The following is a 23,249-nucleotide window of genomic DNA, read 5'->3' as shown; positions in this document are numbered from 1 at the left end:
GTGGCGCGGCGCGGCGCTTGCCGGGAGGCCAAGTGGGCGGTGGCGGGGCAGGAGGCGGTGGCTGCCGGGAGGGGGCCGGGCCGCAGCGACGCGGTTCCTGTTGCCGTGACATGGGTTCCCCCTCGATGGCGGTTGCCGCGGGAGGCCTCAGATAGCCGGCCGCGTCCCCTCTCCCCTTCCCTCCCTTACCCCCCCCCCCCCGCCCGCCGCCGCCATGCCCGCTCGGGCCCCGCCGCCCCCCGCGCAGCCCGCAGGTAAGAGACGGCGCCGCCGCTACCGTCGAGCGGGGGGCGGCTCGTTTCCTCCGGGCCTGGCCGAGGAAGGGCACCCCCTGCCCCGCAGTGGCGGGCGGGGACCCCCTCGGGGCTTCCCCCGGAGGCCTGTAGCGGCCGGGGCCTGTCAGGGCATCGTGTTCTCCGTCCTTCCCCGCCGCCCCCCCGCCTCCATCGTCGGGGGAGGGCGGCGGGGCCGGGCCGCCCTGCCAGGCGGGAGAGTTGGGCAAAGCGAGTGAAGCCCCGCAGCGCTCCCCCTCGCGGAGGCGCCTCTCCCTCGGCTCGTCCCGCCGCGGCTGGAGCGAGGGGACGGGCCGCGGCAGGGCCGGCCTGGGAGCCGGGCGGCTTTGTCCTTCGGCGGCGGGCCCCGGGGGTCGCGCGGCGTTATGCCGCTCCTGGCTGCGGGCGGGGTGGCGGCCGCCCTGGGGCGAGTGCCCCGCGTTTTTGTGGGGTTCAGCGGAGCCGCAGCTGGAAGAGAGGGCTCGGTGGTGTGGTACAAGAAGCTAAGCTGACCTGTGTGTTTGGTTTTTCCTCATAAGCTTTCTTTTTTTAAGGGGTGTAAAGTGTGGCTGTTGCTAAATGCAACTGAAGATGACATGCTGAAGCAGAGTTATGGTTTGATTTTATTTTTTTTAGAAGTAACGCCATTCTAAAATGGGGCAAAATTGCTGAAATGCCTATTAGGTCCTAATCCTTCGGTTCGCTATTGTAAGTGGCTACCTGATGAACCAAAATATTCTTTTTCCTTAGACAATTGCTTGAACCAGGGGTTTAAGGGTTAAGCCTTGGGATTCCTTCAAAGCTCAGTAAGTTGGCTTCTTGATGATGACAGCCCCTTCCTTCCAGCTTCAGCACAGAAATTGAAACCTTCAGAAGTCTGACACTCCTTTTAAAGCAAACATCTGTTCATAAATGGAGTAGAAGAAGCATCATTGACAAGAGCTGTAGTGCATTGGTTGTATAAGTTTTGTTTTCATGCATGGTTTACAGCGCGATGTGTTTCATTAGAACTGATTTCTTAAGCTGTTGAATCCATGGTAAAATGAGTTTGATGGATGCTAGTTTTTAACTGGGCTGGTCCTTGGAGGTTGAACAAAATTAAAAGTATTTCTTCCTTGTTTTATTCTCTGGACATATGAACTAGACTTGGAAAACCAATTAGCCTACTTTAAGCATAAAAACGTTAGGTTGTATTGTCAGCACACAGAAGTTTGTATGCATGCTCATACAGCTAATGCGTAGGCAGCGGTTCCTCTTCCTGAAGTTGGAGCTGTACCTGGAGGAATATAACATTAATTGGGAGAGCTGGGCGAAGAGGTGAAGTACCTGTAGCTACTGAGGGTTTGTTTGTTTGGGGTTTTTTTGAAACATTCCTTTCATATCAGTGAAAATAAATAGCATAAATTTGAGGATGGGATAATTTAAACTTAAAAAACCAAATTAACTGTATAGTAAAGAGACTTGAGAAAAGCTAATGCGGCTGTGGTGTTTCCATTCCACATGATGTTTGCATAAAAGTACATGTCGTGTGACCTTCTAAGGTCATGTGAAAGTATGACCTCTTTTTACTTCCTTAATTTGTTTATAAATAAGCAGTTGAAGGATCTCGGCCTCAATAGATCAGTTCATGCTGTCCAATGATTTTTTTTTTTTTAATTTTTATTCAGATCATGGTTTTGTTTAGCAAAGGATTTACTAGTCTATAAAATTCAGTTATACACAGTGAAACATATTTGTGTTACATATTTCTGTTGATGAAGGCAGCATGGGATCTTACATTTATACTTAAAAATTTCTGTAGTAAGCTACTAAGTTAATGCAAGCATTTTAACACCCTAATTACGTAAAATAATATTCTGAAACTTTCAGTACGTTGAAAAGACTTGTCTTTCACAGTGGAAATAATAGAGCAGCTTAGATGGACTTCTGTCAACTCTTTGCCCTTTCCTCTTGAAATATTCATAGAGCTCTCCTTGCAGCTATATAGTGGTATCAGTTGGAAACGCAGCGGTAAAGAAACTGGTGCTGGATCTGGTTGTTTTCACTATACTCAGCAGCATAATCTTCTTTCAGATAATCATTATCTTTTTTGACAAAATGTTCATTCCTTTCTGTGCTATTGTACTGTTTGACAATTCAAACTACATCTTTGTGAACATTTCAGTGCAATGACACGCTAACCTTTTCATGGGGATTCAAAATACTCATAACCTTTCTGGATAGTCCTCTTCAGAGAAGTGTCTTAGATCCTACTCATTGCTAGGTTTCAGAAATTCTGTCTGTTGATTTTATTTTTCCTTTGTGCAGAAAACACACTGTGTAAGCTGCTCCTATGCACACAGAAAAGGCCTTGAAATGTGCCTTGTTTGAAAACTGACAGTCTCATTTCTAGTAGACTTTGCTAATGTCTTTAGCAATTAAAGTTTTGGATTGATACTGCAAAGAATATTTCTGTATTGGTAACAGTTGCAAGGTGATGTAATGAGTCTGCTTCTATAAGGCAAATAATATGTGTTTTTCAAATCCAAAAGTCCTGTTTTGGAGGAACCACAAGGAAGGGCAAATCTTGTCTTTGCTTTAGTGCATTTGAAAGTAGGTATCAGCGGGAAGGAAATGTGAACCCTCAAGTTCTTGTGTCTATTGAAAAGTGATGGAAAATAGATTTTATTCTTTGAAGTATTAGGTGTCCCTCCTGTATTGTGTTTTTAATGTGAGATAATGTCTGTAGGTGGGATGAATGATGAATAAGGTAAGCCTGTTCTTGCTACGTGTGTTTAAATTGATTCAGGTGGGTTTTTTGCTTTTTTTTTTTGTCTTCACCTACTTGTTCTCTGCATGTTGAAGAAAATATTTGTTCACTTAAAAACAAGCAAAAGTTTGCAGTAATAGAAGGAAGAACTATGGTTGTTCTCCCTATGCAAACGTTATTTCCTCTGCCAAGCTGTGGGAGAACCTTTCATGTAAGAGGGCACCTCTGGGCAGTTGTAATCCTGCTCTTTACTGTAGTCTATGTGAAGTTTGAAGGGTTTATATGTGATGGAAAACATACTACTCTGTAAATAAATCACTGAGAACAGTTGACTTTAGGTAATCTAGTTCCAATACTTTCTAATGCAGCATCTTTTCGTCTTAATTTAGAACAGGTTCCCAGCTAACATGTTTGAGGGTAACATCCAGAAATAGATTTTCTCACCGAGTTGAACACTGTTTTAAAAGGAATTTAAGAAATGGTAAGAATGAAAACATCCCAGTTATGTGTTACTTATGACATCTGTCTTTACACATTGTACGGATGTGTGCTGTACATTGGACACAAATATTGTGTTCCCACAGAGCCAGATTTTAAACCTGATTGACTTTCCCAGCCAGTTGTGTTTACCTATATGAAATAAAAACATGCTTGTTCTTACAACATTTTCCCCACTGTCTGTTTATGGATTTAGGTATAGACAGTGTCTTTATCTCAGCTGTTAAAGCAAGTCAGTAGATTTTGAGTTGAAACATTAAATTTTGTTGTTTATAGTAACTTTATAAAAATAATCTGGTCTTCTGGTTTTGGGGAAGCGATGCTGTTCTTGGTTAAAAAAGAGTTTCATGAACTAACAACATTTAGATTCATATTTTTCAAGTGTTCCTCTGATTCCACAGCTAAGCCAAAATGAAATAGGGAGAATTGAAACAGCACAACTACTGAAAGTATGGGTTTGATTGCTTCTTTATGTAATCTAACAAGTAAGATTTAAAGGGAGATATCTGTATCTCAGATCTGTTTAAATTTCACATTTGTGCCACCTAACTTAGTCTTCCTGTATTGTCAGTGATGAGAGGAAGAGCAGCAGTGTTAAAGAGGTTTGAATCTTGTATGCTGGATTGTCTGAGTATGCCTGGTGTTTACTGCCATCCTCGGGAGGGCAGGAGCACAGGAAGAATGAGCTGCCTGAGATAAGTGGCTGAATCCTGATGGCAGTCTCCTGAGTTTTGTTACTTTAATATTAATTTTACATACAACGTTTTCTAATAGGAGGTGTCTAGCATATTCAGTGTTTGTTGAAACCACAGTAATGTACAGTGGTGTTGCTTAATTCCAAGTGTCAGATAATGAGAAATAAGGCTTAGATACATTTGCTTTACTGGAACTGGAGAACATTGTTTTCCTCAACTCATATATGTCCAAGAAAAAAAAAGTGCTGTGAAACTCCTGCTTTGGGTAATTGACCTTCTGGCTGTAAGAGCGTTAGATTAAAAATCGAAAACATTGATTTCTTGGAGGCTTTATGAAGTAAACATTTTCTTGCTGTATTTTGTTTGCTGGTAACTTATTCCAAAAATACAAGTAAACTTATTAAACCCATTTAAGAACATATTGACTTCAGTCTGGACAGTGTCTCTGTCTCTAGAGTGGATTTGGGTTGTAGATACTATTTTAACAGACAGGCTCCCCTCATTTACAACAACCTTTCTAGAAATAAGTTCTCAGATTCAGAACGACTGTAAATCCATTTTCCATTATTCATAAGCCAATGAAAAGGCAAAGTTATAACAGAAGAGGACAGCTTTTTCTACTGGAAGCCAACATTTGGCTGTAATGAGAAGTCTAAATCTGGTCCTTACTGTGGTATTTTTGGTATCTGCTTGAGGAATTTCCTTGCAGTAGAAGAGTTAAATGTTCTTGGAAAGATCAGATGCTAGCAGCTAATGACTTAAATCCATCTCCTTGCCATTGCAAGGCTTTAACTGTAGGGCATTTCAGTAATGTTGTTTCTGTCATGGAGATCTTGATCATGCCATTTCTGATTATTTTGTTTTCTTTATGCTTTAAGTGATGGGTTGCTTAACTCAGCTTTGATCTCAGAATAACCCACAGCTGAGGGGTTATCCATTGTTTTGCTAATGTTCGTCTTAAGTTAAAGGGAACATTCTGGTGTACAAGGAGTTTCTTCTTTTGAATTTACATGCCTCAAGTATTTCTTTAGAGATACTTTTTGTTTGTGGGCTCCCAGTTTTCTAGGTCTTACATAAGAGCAAAACATGCTATTTCAAGTTTTGCCTTAGAAGATACGCAGAGAAGGAACTATTTATACCTGCTTTTGTGTATTGTAATTACATTGTTCTTTTTGCTGCCGTATCTTTGTTAGACAGTTACTATTATTCTACAAAAAGGTAATGAACAAGGATGTGATCCGTGTATGAGGAAAGCAGATATTGTTCCCTATTTACTTGCAAGCAAATAAGAAGATACCCTGGTTTGATAATAAATGTTTTAGAAACCTGGTTAGTGACTTGAGATAAAAGAAGGGTATGCATTTTGTCTTTGTGAATCCTTGCCCTATCAAAACTTAAGTGAACTACTACTCTTATCTTTTCCAGCATTACTGATTTCTGTTTTGTATCCTCTTTTGAGTGTTTTAAATTAACCTGAGTTACATTCTTAAATTCTTGTGAACTTAGAAAAAAGGTTTAAACCAAGAGCTGCAGTAAGAGAATTGAATCTTACCAAATTAATCAGTAATTTTTTTTTTCTTTATAGTAAAATGTCAATGTGTACTCATAGGTGTATTGGTGAATTACATTTCTACTATTAACTTTAAAAGTGGTCTTCTATTTATGATATTGAAATTTGTTTGTCAGATTCCTTCATAATGAATATCAAAGTATGAATATAAAGAAACACATGGAAGCAAGAAGTTAACTAATGTTTTCAGCTTTTTAAAAAAAAAAAATCAAACAGGTAAAAGACTGCAGAAGATGGCATCTGAAAGAGAACACAATTCTTTAATAGTTTTTTTCTGGAAAATATTGGACAACTGCATGTCGTGAGGAATTGATAAACATCCATCATCAGTCTAATATTAAACTATGGTGATCTGAAAAACTTGCTGACACTTGTCAACATAAGTATGTGATTGTGGCTAACATAATTCAGTCTAAACATGAACACTTAAACTCTGTCAGATTCTTCACTTCAGGGTGTAAGGTCTGATGCCGGAAAACTGTGTTGTTTCATATTACAAATCATAGAACTAGCTGCTCTATGATGTGCAAGTAAAAACTGTTATAATTTCACTCAGAGGAGAATCCTTACTATATAGTGTGCTGAAAAATTGGTGGTTTCCATTTGTTTAAAATTTACATGTTTCAAGAATGTTTAAATGAACAAATAAGTGCAAAACTGCATGTTAACTTCATAGCTGACTCTTAAATTTGGGAGCCAATTCCCTCAAAAATAGGGAGAAGATAAATAATCTGCATATCGGTCATAGAATTGTTCAAATTCTACTTTGAGGTAAATCACGTTTTGGGTTAATCACTTGAAATACCAGGTTTACAAAATTATACAGCCTAATGTCTTGACAAAGAATATGTCTGAGTTGGGTATAAAGTACTACAAAAGATGAAGCCACAGTTCCAGCTCTTAGCCCCTGTTTGAGATGCCAGACAAAGCAGGGATTGACTAAATGAATTAATGAACAAAGTTGTTGTTCTGTCAGACCTGTGGGTTTTCACCATGTTAATGTTCCAGTGGATGATAACGAATTTGGTTCAATAGTTTGTGTGACAGGTGGAACACTTTTGGATGTTGGGAAAGGGGATCATAATGAAATTCTTTCTGAAGAAAACTGCATTAAGGCTAAAAATGCCCATGCTGTTTTTATATTTCAAGGAGAATTGGGATTATGCCCTGTTTAAAAATATCACTAATTAGTCAGTCAAGGAGAGAGGGAATATTAGTATGACTTTTTTCCTTCTGTTAGACTTTGAGTATGGTATTCTTTTGAGTTCTGTAAACAACAATTAAATTGTGTTAACATAACAACCTTACACATATATAATACACATTCTTACATTTTGGAGCTCTTTAAGTTTTTAAAATGCAGCTGTAACATCGTTGGAAGTAGCTGACATTTTTAAAAAAAATTTTACACAAGTCCATACAATCGATTATGCAGTTGGTTCTTATGGGTATAAACTGACTAAACATGTAGTAGACTGTCAAACCTCTGATCAGATTTTTAAAGGCACAGTTAATGTTTCTTGCAGATCCTGTTTTGGCAACTGTTACTGAAACATCTCTGGAGCAGAGTATCGTGCTACTGGACTGCTGCTGTGTAAATGATCCCTGTGATGTTTCAGAAGTGCTTTGAAATGAAAAATTGAAGGAAGTTTCTTCTTCTCTATGGCAGAAGTTGCAGGAGAGGAAATTTTTAGATGGTCAGAGATCTTCCTACGTGTCTGATTGGGCTTTGGCAGTCTGCTTCAGCCCCCATGCAGCCTCTTCCCATTATCTTTGTCCTGTGCTTGTCCCTACTGTTCTTGTTCCTTGCCTCCCTTTTTTTTTTTTTTTTTTTTTTATGTTAACTGGAAAGAAAAGGAGTCTTGTAGGTGAATTCCCTTTGACTGTGATGCTTGCTGCTCTCACATTATTCAGTGTGTTTTCTGAATGCTGCATATTGGGGCTTTTTTAGATCATCCTTGCCTCTAAGGATTTTCTCAACTCTATTATGATTTATTTTTAGCTGAGGTTAAGATAATAATAAACTAAATGGCCAACACAAAAAATGGGTAAAGTTGTTATGATGGATAATATATGAATGTACATCCAACGCAGGTTAAGAATTAATTTCTGTCAGCATTTCTTGCATGAGATCTTCTGATGTCAAGTGATGGAGCGGTTACTAATACAGAGCTGAATGTGATATTTGAAATAACTCAAGTGCAAACCTATAACTCAACTTATACAAACCTATAAATCTAAAAAGACTTAAAAATAAAACAAACCACACATGCTTTTGGTGAAAAATACAGACAAATTTTCTTTTTAATGGAAAAGTTCAGAAGTTTTTTTCAAGGCCTCTGATTCATAGTGTTAGGATATGGCTTTGAGATATAGTAAAAAAAAAAAAACAAACCCCAACTTTTTAGTTAGGCTTCATTGTTTAGTCTGAGTTGTGATGACTGCAATTTTTTAATTTAAGTAATATTGGCCTGTATATAGGCATAAATTAGGAGGCTCATCAGCATCCTCCTGCATCTAATTCCTATCCATAAAGCTATGGTAATCTAGGCAGGCCACTGAGCTGGCAGTGCTTCTTAGCCAAGCAAAAGAGTTGCAGCTGATCAAAGTACTTTCCAAGATGTTAGAAAACTTGAGGCTGTAGGAGTAAAATGTGGATTTGTTTTATTACTGAACCAGCAAAACTATACTTTGATGTCATTGTCTATGTACAGGGCTGTGAGTTTATATATTTGCCAGTTGGAAACAAATTTGAGGTTCCATCTGTCTTTTGCTTTTTCCTCCCCTTCTCATGACTTCTCAGCAATAAAAATAAGGTTTCTGGGAGAGGGGAGGCTGGTCTACCTAGATTTAATCTCCCTTTTACTTGAATATAATTGCTTGCATGACTTGATTATTCTAAAATTTTGTTTCAAAAGAAGAAAAATCTGATATGTATCTGTATTTTTTATATATATATATATAAAAATACTTTGGTGTTAAACTTGGATCTTTATTACTCATACTGCACTGAAAGCTTCAAGACTGGGTCTTGTGGACTTCAGAAATCTTGGTTTCAAAATCAAACGTGTTAGCTTCCTAGCTTTAACTTGTGTCAGCACACAAGCATTTGACTTTTTAAGCATGCAATGTTTTATAGACTACTTGTTTGAGAGTAACTGAAATATTTAGGGAATTTATTTGGGTTTCTGCTTCAGATTTCTATGGGTTTAGTTATATGGCTTTTTCTTTCCAATGTAAATCAACATACTGTGCAACTGTCACTTTCTGTTTTAAAATCTTTTCTTTTTAAATTACTTTAGAGATGTGTTTTAGAGGGCTTTTCCATCTCTGCCTAATAAAGAATAAAACATCTAATGATATGATAAAATTACTGTTGAGGTTGCAGTGGCTCCAATCATAGTACTCGGTCTTGGTCAAGGAGTTGCTTATCCCACCCTCCAGTATTATTCTCCAGAAGCTGATCAAAGGTGTTTTTTGTGGGACACTTGTTTTCACTTTCCTTCTTTCTAGCCATTTCATTGTTTCTGTTCAAGCTCCTTTTTCTCTGGGATAATGAATGTTTATATTCAGTCAGTGCTGTCCTTGAAATAGTGTTGAGGGGTTTTTGTTTGTTTCAAGAACTAGTTTCTTGCCTTTACAGTCTCTTCAGCTGTTTTCACATGGGATAAGATGATAAATATTGTGTCAACTGAATTTTCCAAGTAGGTGTAACAACTCTTGTTAAATTTCAGGAGGTTTGATAATAAATTTATGCTATTGTCTACTGAGATTCAACTGGAGACTTGTGAACTCAAATTTAATTACAAGGGATGATCTGTTACAAGTAAATAAACCCACTCCTTTTTTTATTAAAAAAGAAGAAAAAAAAAACCAAACCAAGAAATCCTTTCCCTTTTCCAGGAATTAGAAGCGGGGAGTGAGTCCCATCTTGACAGTTTTCTCTGTCCTTTCTCCTAAATGTCAGTGTGTTACTAAAGAGCTACTGACTTGTGACCATAGGAGTCATGAATTCCAGACACAATGCCATTCACTGTTTAACCAACTCCCCTATAGCTCCGTATAGTGCTATCCCCAAGATAAGGTGCCTTGAGATGAGCTAATATATACCAATATCTACCTAATCGGTCTTTTTTCTACAAAAGAACAAAACCAGCATTTGTACCTACCAGGGCCTATCTTTGTGTATAGCGTATGGATCTTCCTCTGCGGTAAAACATTCAGAAATCAATTGTAATCTGGATATACTGGGTGTTTAATCTTAGCGTTGATGGTTGACCACAGTAGATCTTGGAAATTTGGTTATAAAGAAGGAATGGCTGCTCTGATAGTTACAAAGAAGAAATGCTATTATTGTATTTAGTGAATTGAAAAACGAGAAGCTTGGAGACTAAACAGTTTGGAGTAATCTCTGTGTGAACACAAAGTCACACTCTACAAACATCTTGGAAAGGATCTTTACGTTCGTGTATGACATTAAACAGCAATTGCTAGACCTTGATGTGAAAGGGAGAGTGCTCTTGATAGATGAGGCCTCTGAGATAAAAGTGAAGTGCTTCTCTCAAATACCTTGTTAAGCAGCTGGTGCTGAGTAAGCATAAGTGGGAGCTTGTTGACAGCTTACTCTTTATTCTAAACAAAATTCCTTTGTAGTCTTCTTCAGTTTGCATGTGATGTTACAAATTATTTCATGGTTTCATCTGATAAGCATGATGTTCTTTTGTAATTGCAAAATACCCTTTAAAAAAAAAAAATGAAGGTATGTTAGTCACCTTAAAGATGCCAGACTTCCTTGGCAAATACCAAGAGTTGTTTGGCTCAGGTGCTGGGCTATTATGCTTGAGAAGAACCGCAGAGCTTCATTTGTTGTTGTTATACCCTTTGTGTGCTGCTGTTTAGGTGCATGTACAAAGTCATTTGTGAAAGACATCAGAGTTAAGGATCATATTTTATTTGTGTTTCAGAACTAGTATTGTAAAGTCTGTACTTATTCTGGTGGTTAGAAATTCAAATATTTGCTAATATGTATAGGTTTTTTCCACTCTTTTTCTGTAGATAATGCTTAGTATGTTGTTACAGTTTATTCATGGCAGGTGTCATTTGAAATGGAAAGAGCTTGGTCGTAGCTCTCCTTTTAAGGGCTCCAAGGTATGAACTAGTTAAGTGATACGTACAATTGTGAATCTATAAATAGTAGTAGTTATTGTTTCATTAATTACACACCATATTGGGGAAAAAAAAAATCAAGATCACTCTTTAGGAAAGAAGATTTTCCATCCATACCTTACTTGTTACTGTAATGGTTTGCAATGTTAAGATAGAGTTCTTAATCTGTTTCTATCTAGGCCATGGGAATACTTTCTTCTTCTTCTTTTTTTTTTTTTCCCTGTGATTTAGTGATTTGCATTTAAATATTTTATGGATAATCTTGCTCCTTTCTGCTTTTGAGAATAAGCTTTGATGAAGAAGTTTGTTTTGCTCTAGGCTTTGCTGGTGCTCATAATGGCATTTCCCAGCTGGCGGTTCGTAAGACAAAAGCAGGCTAGTGGCAGCAGCTGTGGAGACAGTGTGTTGGCTTGCAGTTATGAAATCCAAAGAACAGGGGGACCTAACAGAAACCCATGAATTGGTAGAAAGAAACAAACGGTAGGGCAGCAGGTCATAGTTAGCAATTGTAACAGCAGTTCCTTCCTCCACTCCTTCATAGTTTCAAAGCTTATGGAAACATCTTTCAAAGACTTTGGTGCTACTGAAGGTGCCTTACGTACATGACTGTTGTGGCATAGTCCATCAAGTGGCTTAATTTCTGTCATACAGTACAGCTGAGTGCACAAGTGAGTGTGGTAAAAGATGGACCAGGGTCATTGGCTATTTTATGAATTGCTGGTGACAGGAAGTAGAGAACTGATGGGTTAAAACTGAGTTTAGTTGTGTCGGTGTGTTGCACAACAGCTCAAGACAAATGTGTTTTGTGCTCTGGCATTTCAGCACTGTCTGCTGAGAATATGATCATGTAGTAGTTTACAAGAGACTTAAACTGTCTCCAGTAGATTCTCTGTGACTTCTAAGACAAAAGAATTGGTTAGAAAATGGGTTTGGGGAATGTTCCTTTCTCATATTTAGTATGGACTTTGACCTATACGCACACTTTTAAAATAGAATGTGGAACAGTAAAAATAAAAAAAAGACATGACAAAAGCTAGCCAAATTCTAATATACTTCTTTTTTTCCCTATTATAGAAATACATTAACTTTGAAGTGGAACTAAACAATGGAACCAGACATTATTCGAATGTACTCCTCATCCCCTCCACCACTAGACAATGGAGCCGATGATGATGATGAAGATGAATTTGGAGAATTTGGAGGATTTTCTGGTGTAAGCACTGCTGGTGTGGCTTTTGCTGATTTTGACACACCAGACTACAGTCATCCAAAGGAAGAGTTTATACCCACAAATCATTTCATCCCACTTCATGATTATTCTGACAATGTAGCTAGCATTGCAACTTTCACTTCTGTTAAAAATGTTAAAGATAAAGACTGCATTGCAGAGCTTCCTACTCTTACTAAGGAACTTTCTGATATGTCAGCTACTAGTACCAGCAAAGAAAAATCTAAGTTTAGAACTTCAGGTACCACTTTAGAAGATGTAAACAAAAGAGCGGAACAAAGAGACAACACTGGGAAATCAGAGTGTCTTTCTTCTCATGTTGTTAGAACTGGTATAGTAGTTGAGAGCCAGGATGAGCAAATAGATGCTTGTAATGGTGAGAAACTTCCGTGTCTAGAGATTCTAACAAATGGATTTGCAGCATCAGACCCTGTAAATCCTCAGGGAACAGAAGATCTAGACAGTATTGGTGACTCAAAGGGACTGAAAATTGCTAGCACCCATAGTACTGAGCAAAATTTGAACTCAATGCCTAGCTCAGGTGAAGACTTTGCAGATTTTGCTACATTCTCAAACAAAAACCCAATCCATTTAGAGGGAACAGGACCTACAATATTCACTGTTCTTAATGAAAGAGACTCTCTGAGCATTCAGGAGAACAACAGAATAAACGGAGTAACTCGTATTGAAGAAGAGGTTTGCATTTCAGAAATTAGTTGTGAACAGGGTCCCTCAGCACTGGAAGATAATGAATCTGCAATTTCTAGTACATCTCGAACAACTGGAAGTTCGATATGCACTACTGAAAATGGAGACCACAGTGGGAGGAGAAGACAACATGGCATAGAGAATGGCAAAGATTTTACTAGACTTGATGACTCTTTGGGAACAGAGGACATCAAGGCTGATAAGATCCAAAGCCTAAGGTGTGATCTTGCAGGAGAAAAATTGGGTGATTCTGAAGATCTTAAGAATGGTGGAAATAGTACTGAAGTTGTAGCTTGCAGTGACACACATGATGATGATTTTGGTGATTTTGGTTCAGTCAGCAGTGCATCTCCCACCTTCATTAATGCTCAAGAATCAGTAAATGCTCTAGATTTAGAAGGATCTTCCGAACAGCCCACACATATTAGCAAACCTAATGATGAATTTGGTGAATTCAGGGACAAAAGTACTGTTTCTCAGCAGCCAGCAAGGTTGGATCAGGCTGAACTAAATCAGACTGCTGACAATTTAGAATGTGATACTACCAGTAAAACTTCTGGCTTAGAGTTCCAGCATACTACTGAGGTAGGAAATGGTGATGATAGTGAATTTGGAGACTTTGATTCAGTGCCAAAACCTCAAGATGAGAGTGTTGCTTTTCAGGACTCTGATGACTTTGCGGACTTCAGTTCAGCAGGTTGTAACCAGGCTACAGACTGGAATGCTTTTGAAGATGAACAAAAAGACAGCTGTTCTTGGGCTGCCTTTGGAGATGAGCAAGCTGGTGAATCTCATCATAGAAAAAAGACGTGGCAGTCACATAGGACAGATGCATCTGCCAGGATTGATGGTCCAGTATTACACAAGACTGACAATTTTGCTTTAGCATCTTTCCAAGGAACTACCAGTAAGCAATCTCAAGAGCCAGCACCTTTGGTTCAGGTAAGGGTGTTCTTGATTTTGTTCAGTCTTGCTCTGCTCTTGTGCATACAGCTCTTCCTGGTTCCTGCTTCTGCGTACAATAAATGTTTGAATAGTCCTTGTTTGTCTTGTGGGAGAGATTTCATTTGGTGGGTGAGATGGGCTGGTACAAAATAGTATGCTGTGTTTGCATCTTGTATCTTTTGCACTGTTACTTCCCGCAGAAAAATGAGCGGGGTATGCTGGAACTTGTATGCATTTGTTTTGATGATTATATGTGGTCCTCTACATAAACTGATCAAAGGAATAAGCCATCATAAACATTTTGGAGCCTGTGATAGTTCTTCCTTTGCTTCATAGTTCACTGCCTTTTGCGGGGGCACTCTGATGTTGCCTTTTTGTAAAATAGTGGTGTGACTGGAAGCTGAGATTACTGGTTCCCAAAATTTTTCATAACCATCTCTATCACGTTTTCAAAATCTGATTGAAAATGATGACTCGATTTGTAAATACCTGCTCTCATTTGCTTAGAACAGAGAGCATGATAAAATATGACCTATGGAGTTCTATCACTGGTATTCCAACTCCTGGGAAGTTAACCATTAAAAGTTATTTTAAAATAAGTCCCTGTTATACATTAACTGCGGGAAGCGCCACATTATAGCAACACCACAAATATAGGACTGATGATTTCTTAAAGCTGCTGCTATTTCTAATTAGGAGTTTTGGGAAGGGTGAAGTAGATAGGTTTTATTTCTTACCCCCACCCCCTAGGTTTTCTGCCTTAGTTGCTAAGTATGTATTAACTCCTAATTAATTCCTTCCTAAGTCTTTTCACTGGTCATCTTTGAGATCTTTGCCTGTTCCTACATAGATAATTTTACTTTCAGAAAATTCAGAACAACAGTTTGAGTTTAAAATTCTCTTCGATGCATCTTTTTAATCATGTCATCCCATGTGAGTAGTTTAGAGTATGCTCTGTCTTTTGGAAGCATGCGGCAACACCAGCAAGAAAGGGTGTTAGTGGTAATATGTGTCTGAAAGGTTTGGATCTTCTCTGGCAATAAAAGGAAATGAGGTAAGTCCTTTCTACCAGGACCTTGTGCAGGTTTGGTGGCAGCCCTGCCTCTTTCTGTTTCCTACCAGTGACAGGTGAAATGGATTTTCAGAAGAAGGTCGTGCCAGCCGGAGCTTTGCAGCAAATGGAATGGAGCTTTAGGGGCTTAACGCTGATTTCTTGTCACGTTAAAAGCTATGAGCTTCAGCTCCTGACGCTTCCTTCTTGCTGTTTCGTGCAAGGACTAACACACCAAATTTCAGAGTGGCTTCACGAGCCAAAAAAAGGCTCACAAGTGAACCTGCAGGTGGATTTTTGTGCCTATGCAAAACCTTGCTCGTCATCACCTGAATGTGCGGGTCCATTTCTCAAGGTGAAAGCACGAATCTATTGTTACCTATTCTGTTGGTCATTCACCCACAAAACTGGAGAGTACTAAGGTCGTTAGTGCAATTAATCTAAAGTGTTCCTGTTGCCACTTGAAAGACTGTCCAGAATCTGACAAAGAAATGGAGTGAGGAGATGATTCTAGTAAATCATCCATTTCTCTAGTTAATCATGCTATTAAGGGATAGTCTGAAGGTTTCAAACATTTATTTTTACTTACAAGTTTCCATAACTTTATGATGGATTTTCAATAGAAAACACTTCTGAATGTAGACCTGTATAAAACCAGAACCTTCAGAGGCTCTGTAATGATTTTTTTTTTTTTTTCCCCCTCCCAAAGTCTGCCTTAACAAAAGATAAAAGCCAAGTTACAATGGAGTTTCTTTGGTGGTCTGTCATGAAGTCATACAGTAGTTTGGTTAGATTGTAAAGCAAGTTTTGAGACTTAAATATATTTTCATTCCTTCTCTTTATACTACAGCCACTTGTGACTGGATATAAAGTGATGTTCTGCCTCCCCTGCCAGTGAGGAAGTACAACTCAGAGAATGTTTTACACAAATAAGCTGTAGAGGAAGTTGAGCTGGATATGTTTTCTCTGTTGCAATAGTTTCCTTAGCCTTGCAAGTACAGTTAGTTGCTAAATCTTTTTTTCAGTTAACTCTTAAAACAATAGTTACACATTTTCAAAACTTACTTTGTATTCTGTAAGTGCTTTAAGTTTTGGGAGGATTTATTGAAACCTTTTTATATTAAAAAAAAAAAAAGCTTTCTTTTAATCTTGCGTAGTAATTCGTTTTTAATCAATTGAGCCACAGTTTAGTAAGTTGCAATTAGAAACATTGAGATTAGCTGAGTCAACATGACGCAGCAGACAGTCCCAGTACTTTGAGTGCAGAATCTTAGCAAAATTAAACTCAGATTTTGATCGGCTTCTTTACTTTCGTTTAAGAGGATGTCACTGAGGCCAAACCACAAGTTTTAAAGTATTTGCGCTCTTCTCTTTCCCGTGCATTAAAGTTGAGTTCTGGAGCTGTTTGATGCAAAAGCAGGAGCACTTGCATGCAAAATAAAGCTAGGGAGAGGTAAGCAAAAAAAGCTTTTTATTGCTCTGACCAAAGAAGGATATAGAGGAGTAGATCACTTGCATCAACGTATTGCTGGCAGATCTAAAAAGCACTTGCTGTAGCAACTTAAAGGGAGCAGGCTGTGCAAGAGAGAAATACTGCATGTGTTAGACACTTGAGATAGATGTGAAAATTGAGACCTCAGCTTAGGATAAAAGTGAACTTGGATCGTTTACAAGATACTATATACACTTCATCTGTGGTGTTGAGGCTAGGAGAGCCACTGTAAATGTGGTAGTGAAATAATTTTGAATGGTGTGTAAACAGAATGACCCTAACGTAATTCTTTGCTTTTCAGTTTTCTGCTTTTGTATGCTTAGCCAGCAGCATTACTGTTTAAATGTGGAAATGATGTATACAGCAATTTTCGTCCATCCAGAATGCAGCATGAAATGAAAGTTATTTAGCAGTAGCTCAAGTTCCCTTGCCAATGGTCTCTGTGTATTTTTGTTTCTGTTTCCTTGGTTTGTGTATTCTGGTTGTGGAGGTGGCAGCAAAATTTTGTGCTTTCTGAATGTGGTCTTGACTGTGAAGTGTATGTCAGGCAAATTGTTTTAAAGATTGTGGATTTGTTATAATGTTTAATTAGAAGTTAGACTTTGCTTGAATTTAATTAATCCAGCTTTTCTTACAAAATGTAGGATGTAAAAGAAGAGAATAAGAGGAAACAGGTCACAAAAATGACCTTCTGTAGTGACATGTGGCAAAAAGATCATTATGTCTTTTCTCCTTTGCCTTTGGTCTTAGGCTCTCCGAATACTGCACGCAATCTGCAATGTAGGATTTGTAACATGCTGACCTTTTCTATTCAGTAGTGCTGCATGGAGGGGAGAAGCAAAAGGACACAGTATATGGTATTGAGTTAAAACCGCTGAAGGAATTTGTAACCCCTTAGAAAAGGTACCAGTTTCAAAGGCTGATGGACACAGATACACAAACTATTATTTGAACCCATATTAATACTACCAAATACCTTAGTCATTTAATGTCTGTCTTCAGCTGAAAAAATATGTAATAGCTGGTTTCAGTATAGCTGCAGGTTTGTAGTAGATACGGATGTGCCTTTGTGTTCATTAAAACTGAATTAAGATGTAGTGGCGAGTGAACTGGTTGATCTAACAAGTTTTGAGCGAACCTGTACTGTACAATATGCATTAATCCCCTTTATGTGATCACGTAGCACGCTACTAAGTTATGCTTATAAGGAATATAAGGCTTGTAGCACAGCTTTTTCCATAAGATAGTGTTGAACATTAGTTAGCTGAGGGGGTTACTCTGCTGTATTGTGCATTAAGAATATGTATAGGACATAGGCAGCAAAGCACAAGAGCAGTTATTACCTATGGTAATCATATGGGTGGGTAATACAGCAGTGCCTAGCTGTGTTCAAGGTGCATGGGCATCTCTAGAGCAGGAGGAGATGAATAGTGGCTTGGTTGGAAGGCCAAAACTCTTACCTGATTTAGCTGAGAGTTAACAAATACTGAAAGGGAGGAAGGGAAACCTGAACAGTCCTCCAAGTGGGTTTTAAGATCCTCATCTTATTAGAGGCTTTACCTCTTCAGATTAATCAGACAGTGTGGGTGATGCACAGTAACTAAGCCACAAGTATGCATCAAGACAAAGAAAACCCTGGATCACTCTCACTTGCGGAGTACTTTGTCTTGGGCAATGAATGAAGTCATGCTCTGGGAAAAAAGAAATGATGACCATAAAGACTTCAGCCTCCCAGTTCACTAAGATAAATTAAGATCATGTTGGCTAAATTAAGTTCAGACAGTCTGGTAACAACTTGCAGTGTAAATATGTCTGTCTGGAAAGGTTTGGGTTTTTTTAAGTCCATAGCATAGTTCTTAAGTGTGTGCAGCTGAATAACAGTAAAAACCAGACCATTAATAGCAGCCCATAATTGCTGTATTTCAGAACACGTTGGCTAAGGGTATCTTACAAAAGAAAATAGTTTGGGAGAGGGTTGTTTTAGCATTTCTGTTTATGTGTCACAGAACAAAATTATTTTCCATTTTGTACACATAAATTTTGTCTACTATACTTCCTCTCAGAGCCTGACTGAAAAGTTAGTACACCACCACTAGATAATAACAACGTGACCAACTGAAATGAGAAGGAAGTTTTATGTAGTCTAGATAAATAACTGTTGAACTTCACTTTGCCTGCATGGAAGATGCAAGATTTGATACATTCTTCCAACTGAGGGAGAAAAAATGTGCAAGCCTTCCAGCAAGAAGGAGGGAGACAGATTCACATTTCTACACTGAACTTCCCTGCGGTTTATAACTCTCTTGTATCAAGCAGTAAAAAGAGCAGAGAAGTCTTGTTCTTCTTAAGCCTCTAAATTTTCAGATTTGCTTTGCAGCTGAGCTCAAGACCTTTATAGTTACTGTTTAAAAATGTTTTTGGGATATCTAGGACTATCATTGCCTTCTTTAATTCTTTAAATTATTGTAAAAAATCTTACTCTTCATTTTGTGTTGTTGAGGGGTTTTAGCTCTTGTGGCATCCTCTTCGTGGCTTGTAAATCTCAGTTTAGGACCAGTGTTTCCATTATAAATTACCTGTGGTAATAAAAATGAAACAATTCCATTTCTTACCTCTAAGAAATTTATGGCACTATCTTAAATTTATCTGCTTTTCAGGATGGGTGGAGGAAAGCCATCACATTTGAATCATGAGAAGTTAAACTAGTGTTCTTTGTAAGCTTTGCGTCTCTTTTATACTCGGGAGTTTTTCTGCCTGCAGCTGTTCTCCCATTGCTTTTGAGAAGGTGTTCTCTTTGCTCAGCAGAGCCTGCACATCAGAGAAGGAACTAAATTGTTGCTATGTGGAAGGGAAACTGATTTTTAGTTTAAGCAGTCCATAAACTTTTCCAAAGAAAAAACTGCCCCCACTTAACTAGGAACTTAGTGATTTGTTTGTTTGCTTATGTGTGTTTAGTTAACTGTTCAGCTTTGTTTAATGCTTGAGTCCAGAAGATTTTGAAACCCACTGAAGTTGATTGGTGTGTTCTCCATGGTGAGTTGCATCCATTGAAATCAGTTTTTCAGTTGCCCTGGGTTAACGGTATGGTCATGTAGTTTAGCTCATTAAAAAAAAAAAATCCTCAAAACCTAAAAAAAACCCCAACCCCCAAAGAAACAACAACAAAAAAACCCCGCCACCCAACCCCACCCCCCCCCCCCCCCATGGTGAAGGTACAGGAATATATGGCAACTTAGCTCCTCACAGGCAAACGTGTTGCTGGAAAATATGGTTTGGTGGTTAGAAAACCCAGCAAAGGCAGTTTCTCATTTAACCTCTGCTTTATTTTGTTAAAATGGTCATAAATACCTGTGTTAGGCACTCTCCAGAGCAATGCATTCATGATTTAAAATAAATAAATAAAATCTCTCTGGTTAATGAGTTTCTTTTCCTGGCTTCTGGCCCCTGAGTTTTGTTCTGCTGTTTTTTGAGAGCCTTCACTTGGCTTCTGAATTCTAACTAGAAGCCAATCATGTCCATATGGACTTTATTCCTTTCCTAAATTACATATTTATCATCTTGGATCCTTCATATGCCAATTTCTGTCTCCTTTCTTATGTTTTTCTGTCAGATAAGACTTGAATATCTAACTATTCTCAATAATTTAACTATTACACTGGTTTTATTTATTCTTAGGTCTTCTAGTTTTGTGTTCAATAGATGCAAACAGCCCAGAGCTTGTGTTGCTTCCTCCATAGCCTCTTTTCCTGGCAGCAAGAAAAGGAGGGCTGAAGGCATGCTCTGCTTCCAACTCTCTCCCTTCTTAAAGCACCTCCGAAGACTGCCGGAGCAGAGATGCTGTGGGCCGTAAGTGAGAGTGGGGAAAATGAGGGATTGTGTTGAGAAATGGGACTGTCCCCTCTGATGGAAAGTGGGAAGGAAGGAGGGACAAAGTGCCACTCCACTCTTCAGCTTCCAGCATGAGAAGTTCACTGGATGAGCTCGTGTCTGCTCCGCAGCTCATGTGTGATTGGGACTGTGGAGAGAAGCAAGACAACTGTGTTGGGGTTTTTTTCCCCTTTGTACACAGAGTTCCCTGAAACTTCACCCAGAGAAGTATTACAGCAGTCATATAGTGAAAAATGCAAATGTATCAACTTGTAGCCCAAGTATGTTGTCTTTATGGCAAGTTTTATTATCTCCTCTTTTCATAGCTCTGAAGAAAGGCAGCGACCTGTCACTGTTGAGTTCATGTGGACGCAGCTGGGGAGGATTTAGTGTGCTGGGTGGCCAGTGTAGATTTGCTGTGTTGAAGGAGTTCATTGATTCTATAGTCTTGTGGTGAAGAAGAGAAAAACAAATTCTGTAAGCCAAGTACTTTGGCCTTTCAGCACTGAGGGCTGAATCTTGCCCCCTGTTTAACTGCCAAGGAGATAAATTCTAATCCTGTGGTTATCATTCTCACTTGAAAGTCTGTTACATCTGTGATATTTTGATTGTTTCAGGTGATGATTACCACATATCCTAATTGTTTACCAAAAACTTGCATGCAGTCACAGAAACTACGGGGCTTTGAGTTTGTCACTGGAGATTCACAGTTAATTTTTAGAATGGCAGCTGTAGCCTTCGTTCACATCTTCAGAAAGTGTCTTTAAGAATTACTCTTCTCAAATGGCAGTGGAGATACTTGGGTATCAAGTGCTTTTAGTGACATGTAAAGTGGAGAAAAGTTCTTGTTTTCTTTTCTGCCTCTTTTTTTCAGGATTTTTCACCCTGAAAGACATGACATTACTGTGTATGTCAGAAGTAATATTTTCTTACAGTCTGTTTATACAAACAATAGATTGAGGTTTGTAGAAGATGGACATTTACACTAATTTCAAAATCTTGGTAATGCCCTTTATACTTGGGAGCTGTGACCACAGGATTTCATTACCAATTAGAAGAAAAAGTTCAGCTGCTTCCATTAAGGATGTTGCCACTGCCTGGGAGGTGTGTGTTGGTATGCTCATCCCTGTGTCCATTTGCACACATAGAATTAATTACTCTGGTTTGCTATGGAAACCATTCTTCTCTATCGTATATAAATAAGGGCTAAGCATTTCTGGAAATTTAGAAAAGATAAAAGGAAGTGTAAAGAATGCTATAATTAAACTGTTCCTGAAATTTTGGCACAATTCTTAAGCTCAAATTTGAAATTGGGTGCTGACTGAAATGCAGCTTGGTTCTTGGTTCTTAGGGACTCTCTCTTAATTCTTTCATTACCTTAGGAAGCGTGTTCTTAGACACTAGCATGTTCTCAGATGTTGATGCTTTTCAAAAAACCTGATGTCTTGCTGTTTTCATGATACAATGCCTTTCATCTGCCTCTGTTTTCACTGGGGATATGTATTCCTGCTGTATTACAGAAATGAAGTAAGCCTCACCTGTTCATGTAAGATAAGAGCAAGTGATATATTGTAGGTGAAGTTAAGTTTTAAAACGTAAGTGAGCATGCTTTTGTATGCTGAAGTGTTAGGCTATAATCTGGAATAGTGTTTAGTTTTGCTTCCTAAAAATGTAAATTAGTGTCTTAGTTCAGGTCAACAAACATGAAACAATGTAACGAGTATTATACCTTACTGTATGGCCAAAATGATTGGGCGTGAAGAGATGATTAAAACGAAAATTATATACTGTAGAACATGACTCATTATGGTCAAAGCATACCAGTAAGGTAATGAAGAGGAAAAAAAAGTGTGAGTCAGGTATGCTGTCTAATTCAGATTCTTTGATAGTATAGTAATATGGCACTTTGACGTTATGCTTTGCAAATAACTGAACCTGGTGGCTGTTCCTGTCAGGCATTTCTTTCACAGGTAGCAAAACTGAAGAGCTGATGTTCTAAGCAACTTTGTTTTCCTGCTTTTTGCCGCTAGCAGCTGAATAGGGAGCATAGAGTGAACAGACTTGATTCCCAGTTCCCAGCTTGTCATCCTGACTCCAGTACAAAATCAAGATATTCTGATAATGTGGTGTCTGCCACTCTGCTATGTTTCCTGTACTATGTTTGCTGATGTACACGGTCAGTGGTTTGCTTAATTGAGACAAGAGACGAGGCAAATTTTCAGATAAAAATTCAAATGAGAAATGTTGTAGATACCTATTATAATTATGAAGCAGATACTCTGGTGTCTAAAGGTTTGTCCCAACTGTATTGGTTGGTCTAATTAAAATATGTAACTTCCACCTACCAGCCTTGCTTCTCTGAACCTTAAATCATTTTGATTGCAACGCAAAACTTCTGTCTGAGGTTTATGTTTGTAAATTCAGCATTGCTGCTGGAATATGCTGCATCTCCACAGGAGGGCTCTGCTGGCATAGCTATACTAGCACACACTGTGGGATGCTTGAGGGATTTTTGCCTACTCAGTTTCTTTTCCATTTCCCCAGTAGAAAAGCTGGATGCTGCCCTGTGGGCAGTACAGCAGAGCATCAGAAAGGTGGCTGTTGAGGGACTCCAAACTAGAAAGACAGAAATGTTCCTTTTGTGCCAGGCTTGTGTCTCTTTCCCCTAGCAAGAAGAGATTTGAGTGCTGCTGTTAACAAGTGCATTGAAAAAAGGCTTTAATTTCTTTTTTTTTGTGCATATAATAAATGTTAAAAGATTGTCAGTTACCAGTTTTTAATGGGTTGAACTGGGGAAAAAATATATTCTGTGGCAGTGGTACATCTGATGTCTGAGACAGTTCATAGAGCTATAATAAAGTTGAGATTCTATGGCTACATGGAAATAGAAGAGATAGAAATGTAAGGGAAGAACTTAAAAAGAGGAAAGCATACTAAGCTTGTACAAAAAAAAAAGGGGGGGGGGATTTTTTTATGTGTTTTTGTGGGGGCCGGAGGTTGTTTGAGGG

General features: G+C 38.7%; 1 protein-coding gene across 4 annotated transcripts in view; it reads left to right on the top strand.

The window, feature by feature from the left end:
- Window positions 1–127: 127 nt before the first annotated feature.
- AFTPH (aftiphilin) overlaps window positions 128–23,249 on the top strand; it is a 48,416-nt gene continuing 25,294 nt past the window's right edge. Inside the window, exons 1-2 of one of the 4 annotated variants that reach the window (XM_052784200.1) lie at window positions 128–254; window positions 12,025–13,828. In XM_052784200.1, coding sequence (XP_052640160.1) covers window positions 12,056–13,828 — 1,773 coding nt within the window. In that variant the 5' untranslated portion in view covers window positions 128–254; window positions 12,025–12,055. The remainder of the gene's footprint in view (window positions 255–12,024; window positions 13,829–23,249) is intronic. The other 3 variants (XR_008234747.1, XM_052784199.1, XM_052784198.1) reach the window with 3 other exon arrangements.

The sequence above is a fragment of the Harpia harpyja genome, chromosome 4 (genome assembly GCF_026419915.1).
Source record: "Harpia harpyja isolate bHarHar1 chromosome 4, bHarHar1 primary haplotype, whole genome shotgun sequence".
Taxonomy (NCBI): domain Eukaryota; kingdom Metazoa; phylum Chordata; class Aves; order Accipitriformes; family Accipitridae; genus Harpia; species Harpia harpyja.
This window is presented reverse-complemented; position numbering and strand designations above follow the sequence as displayed.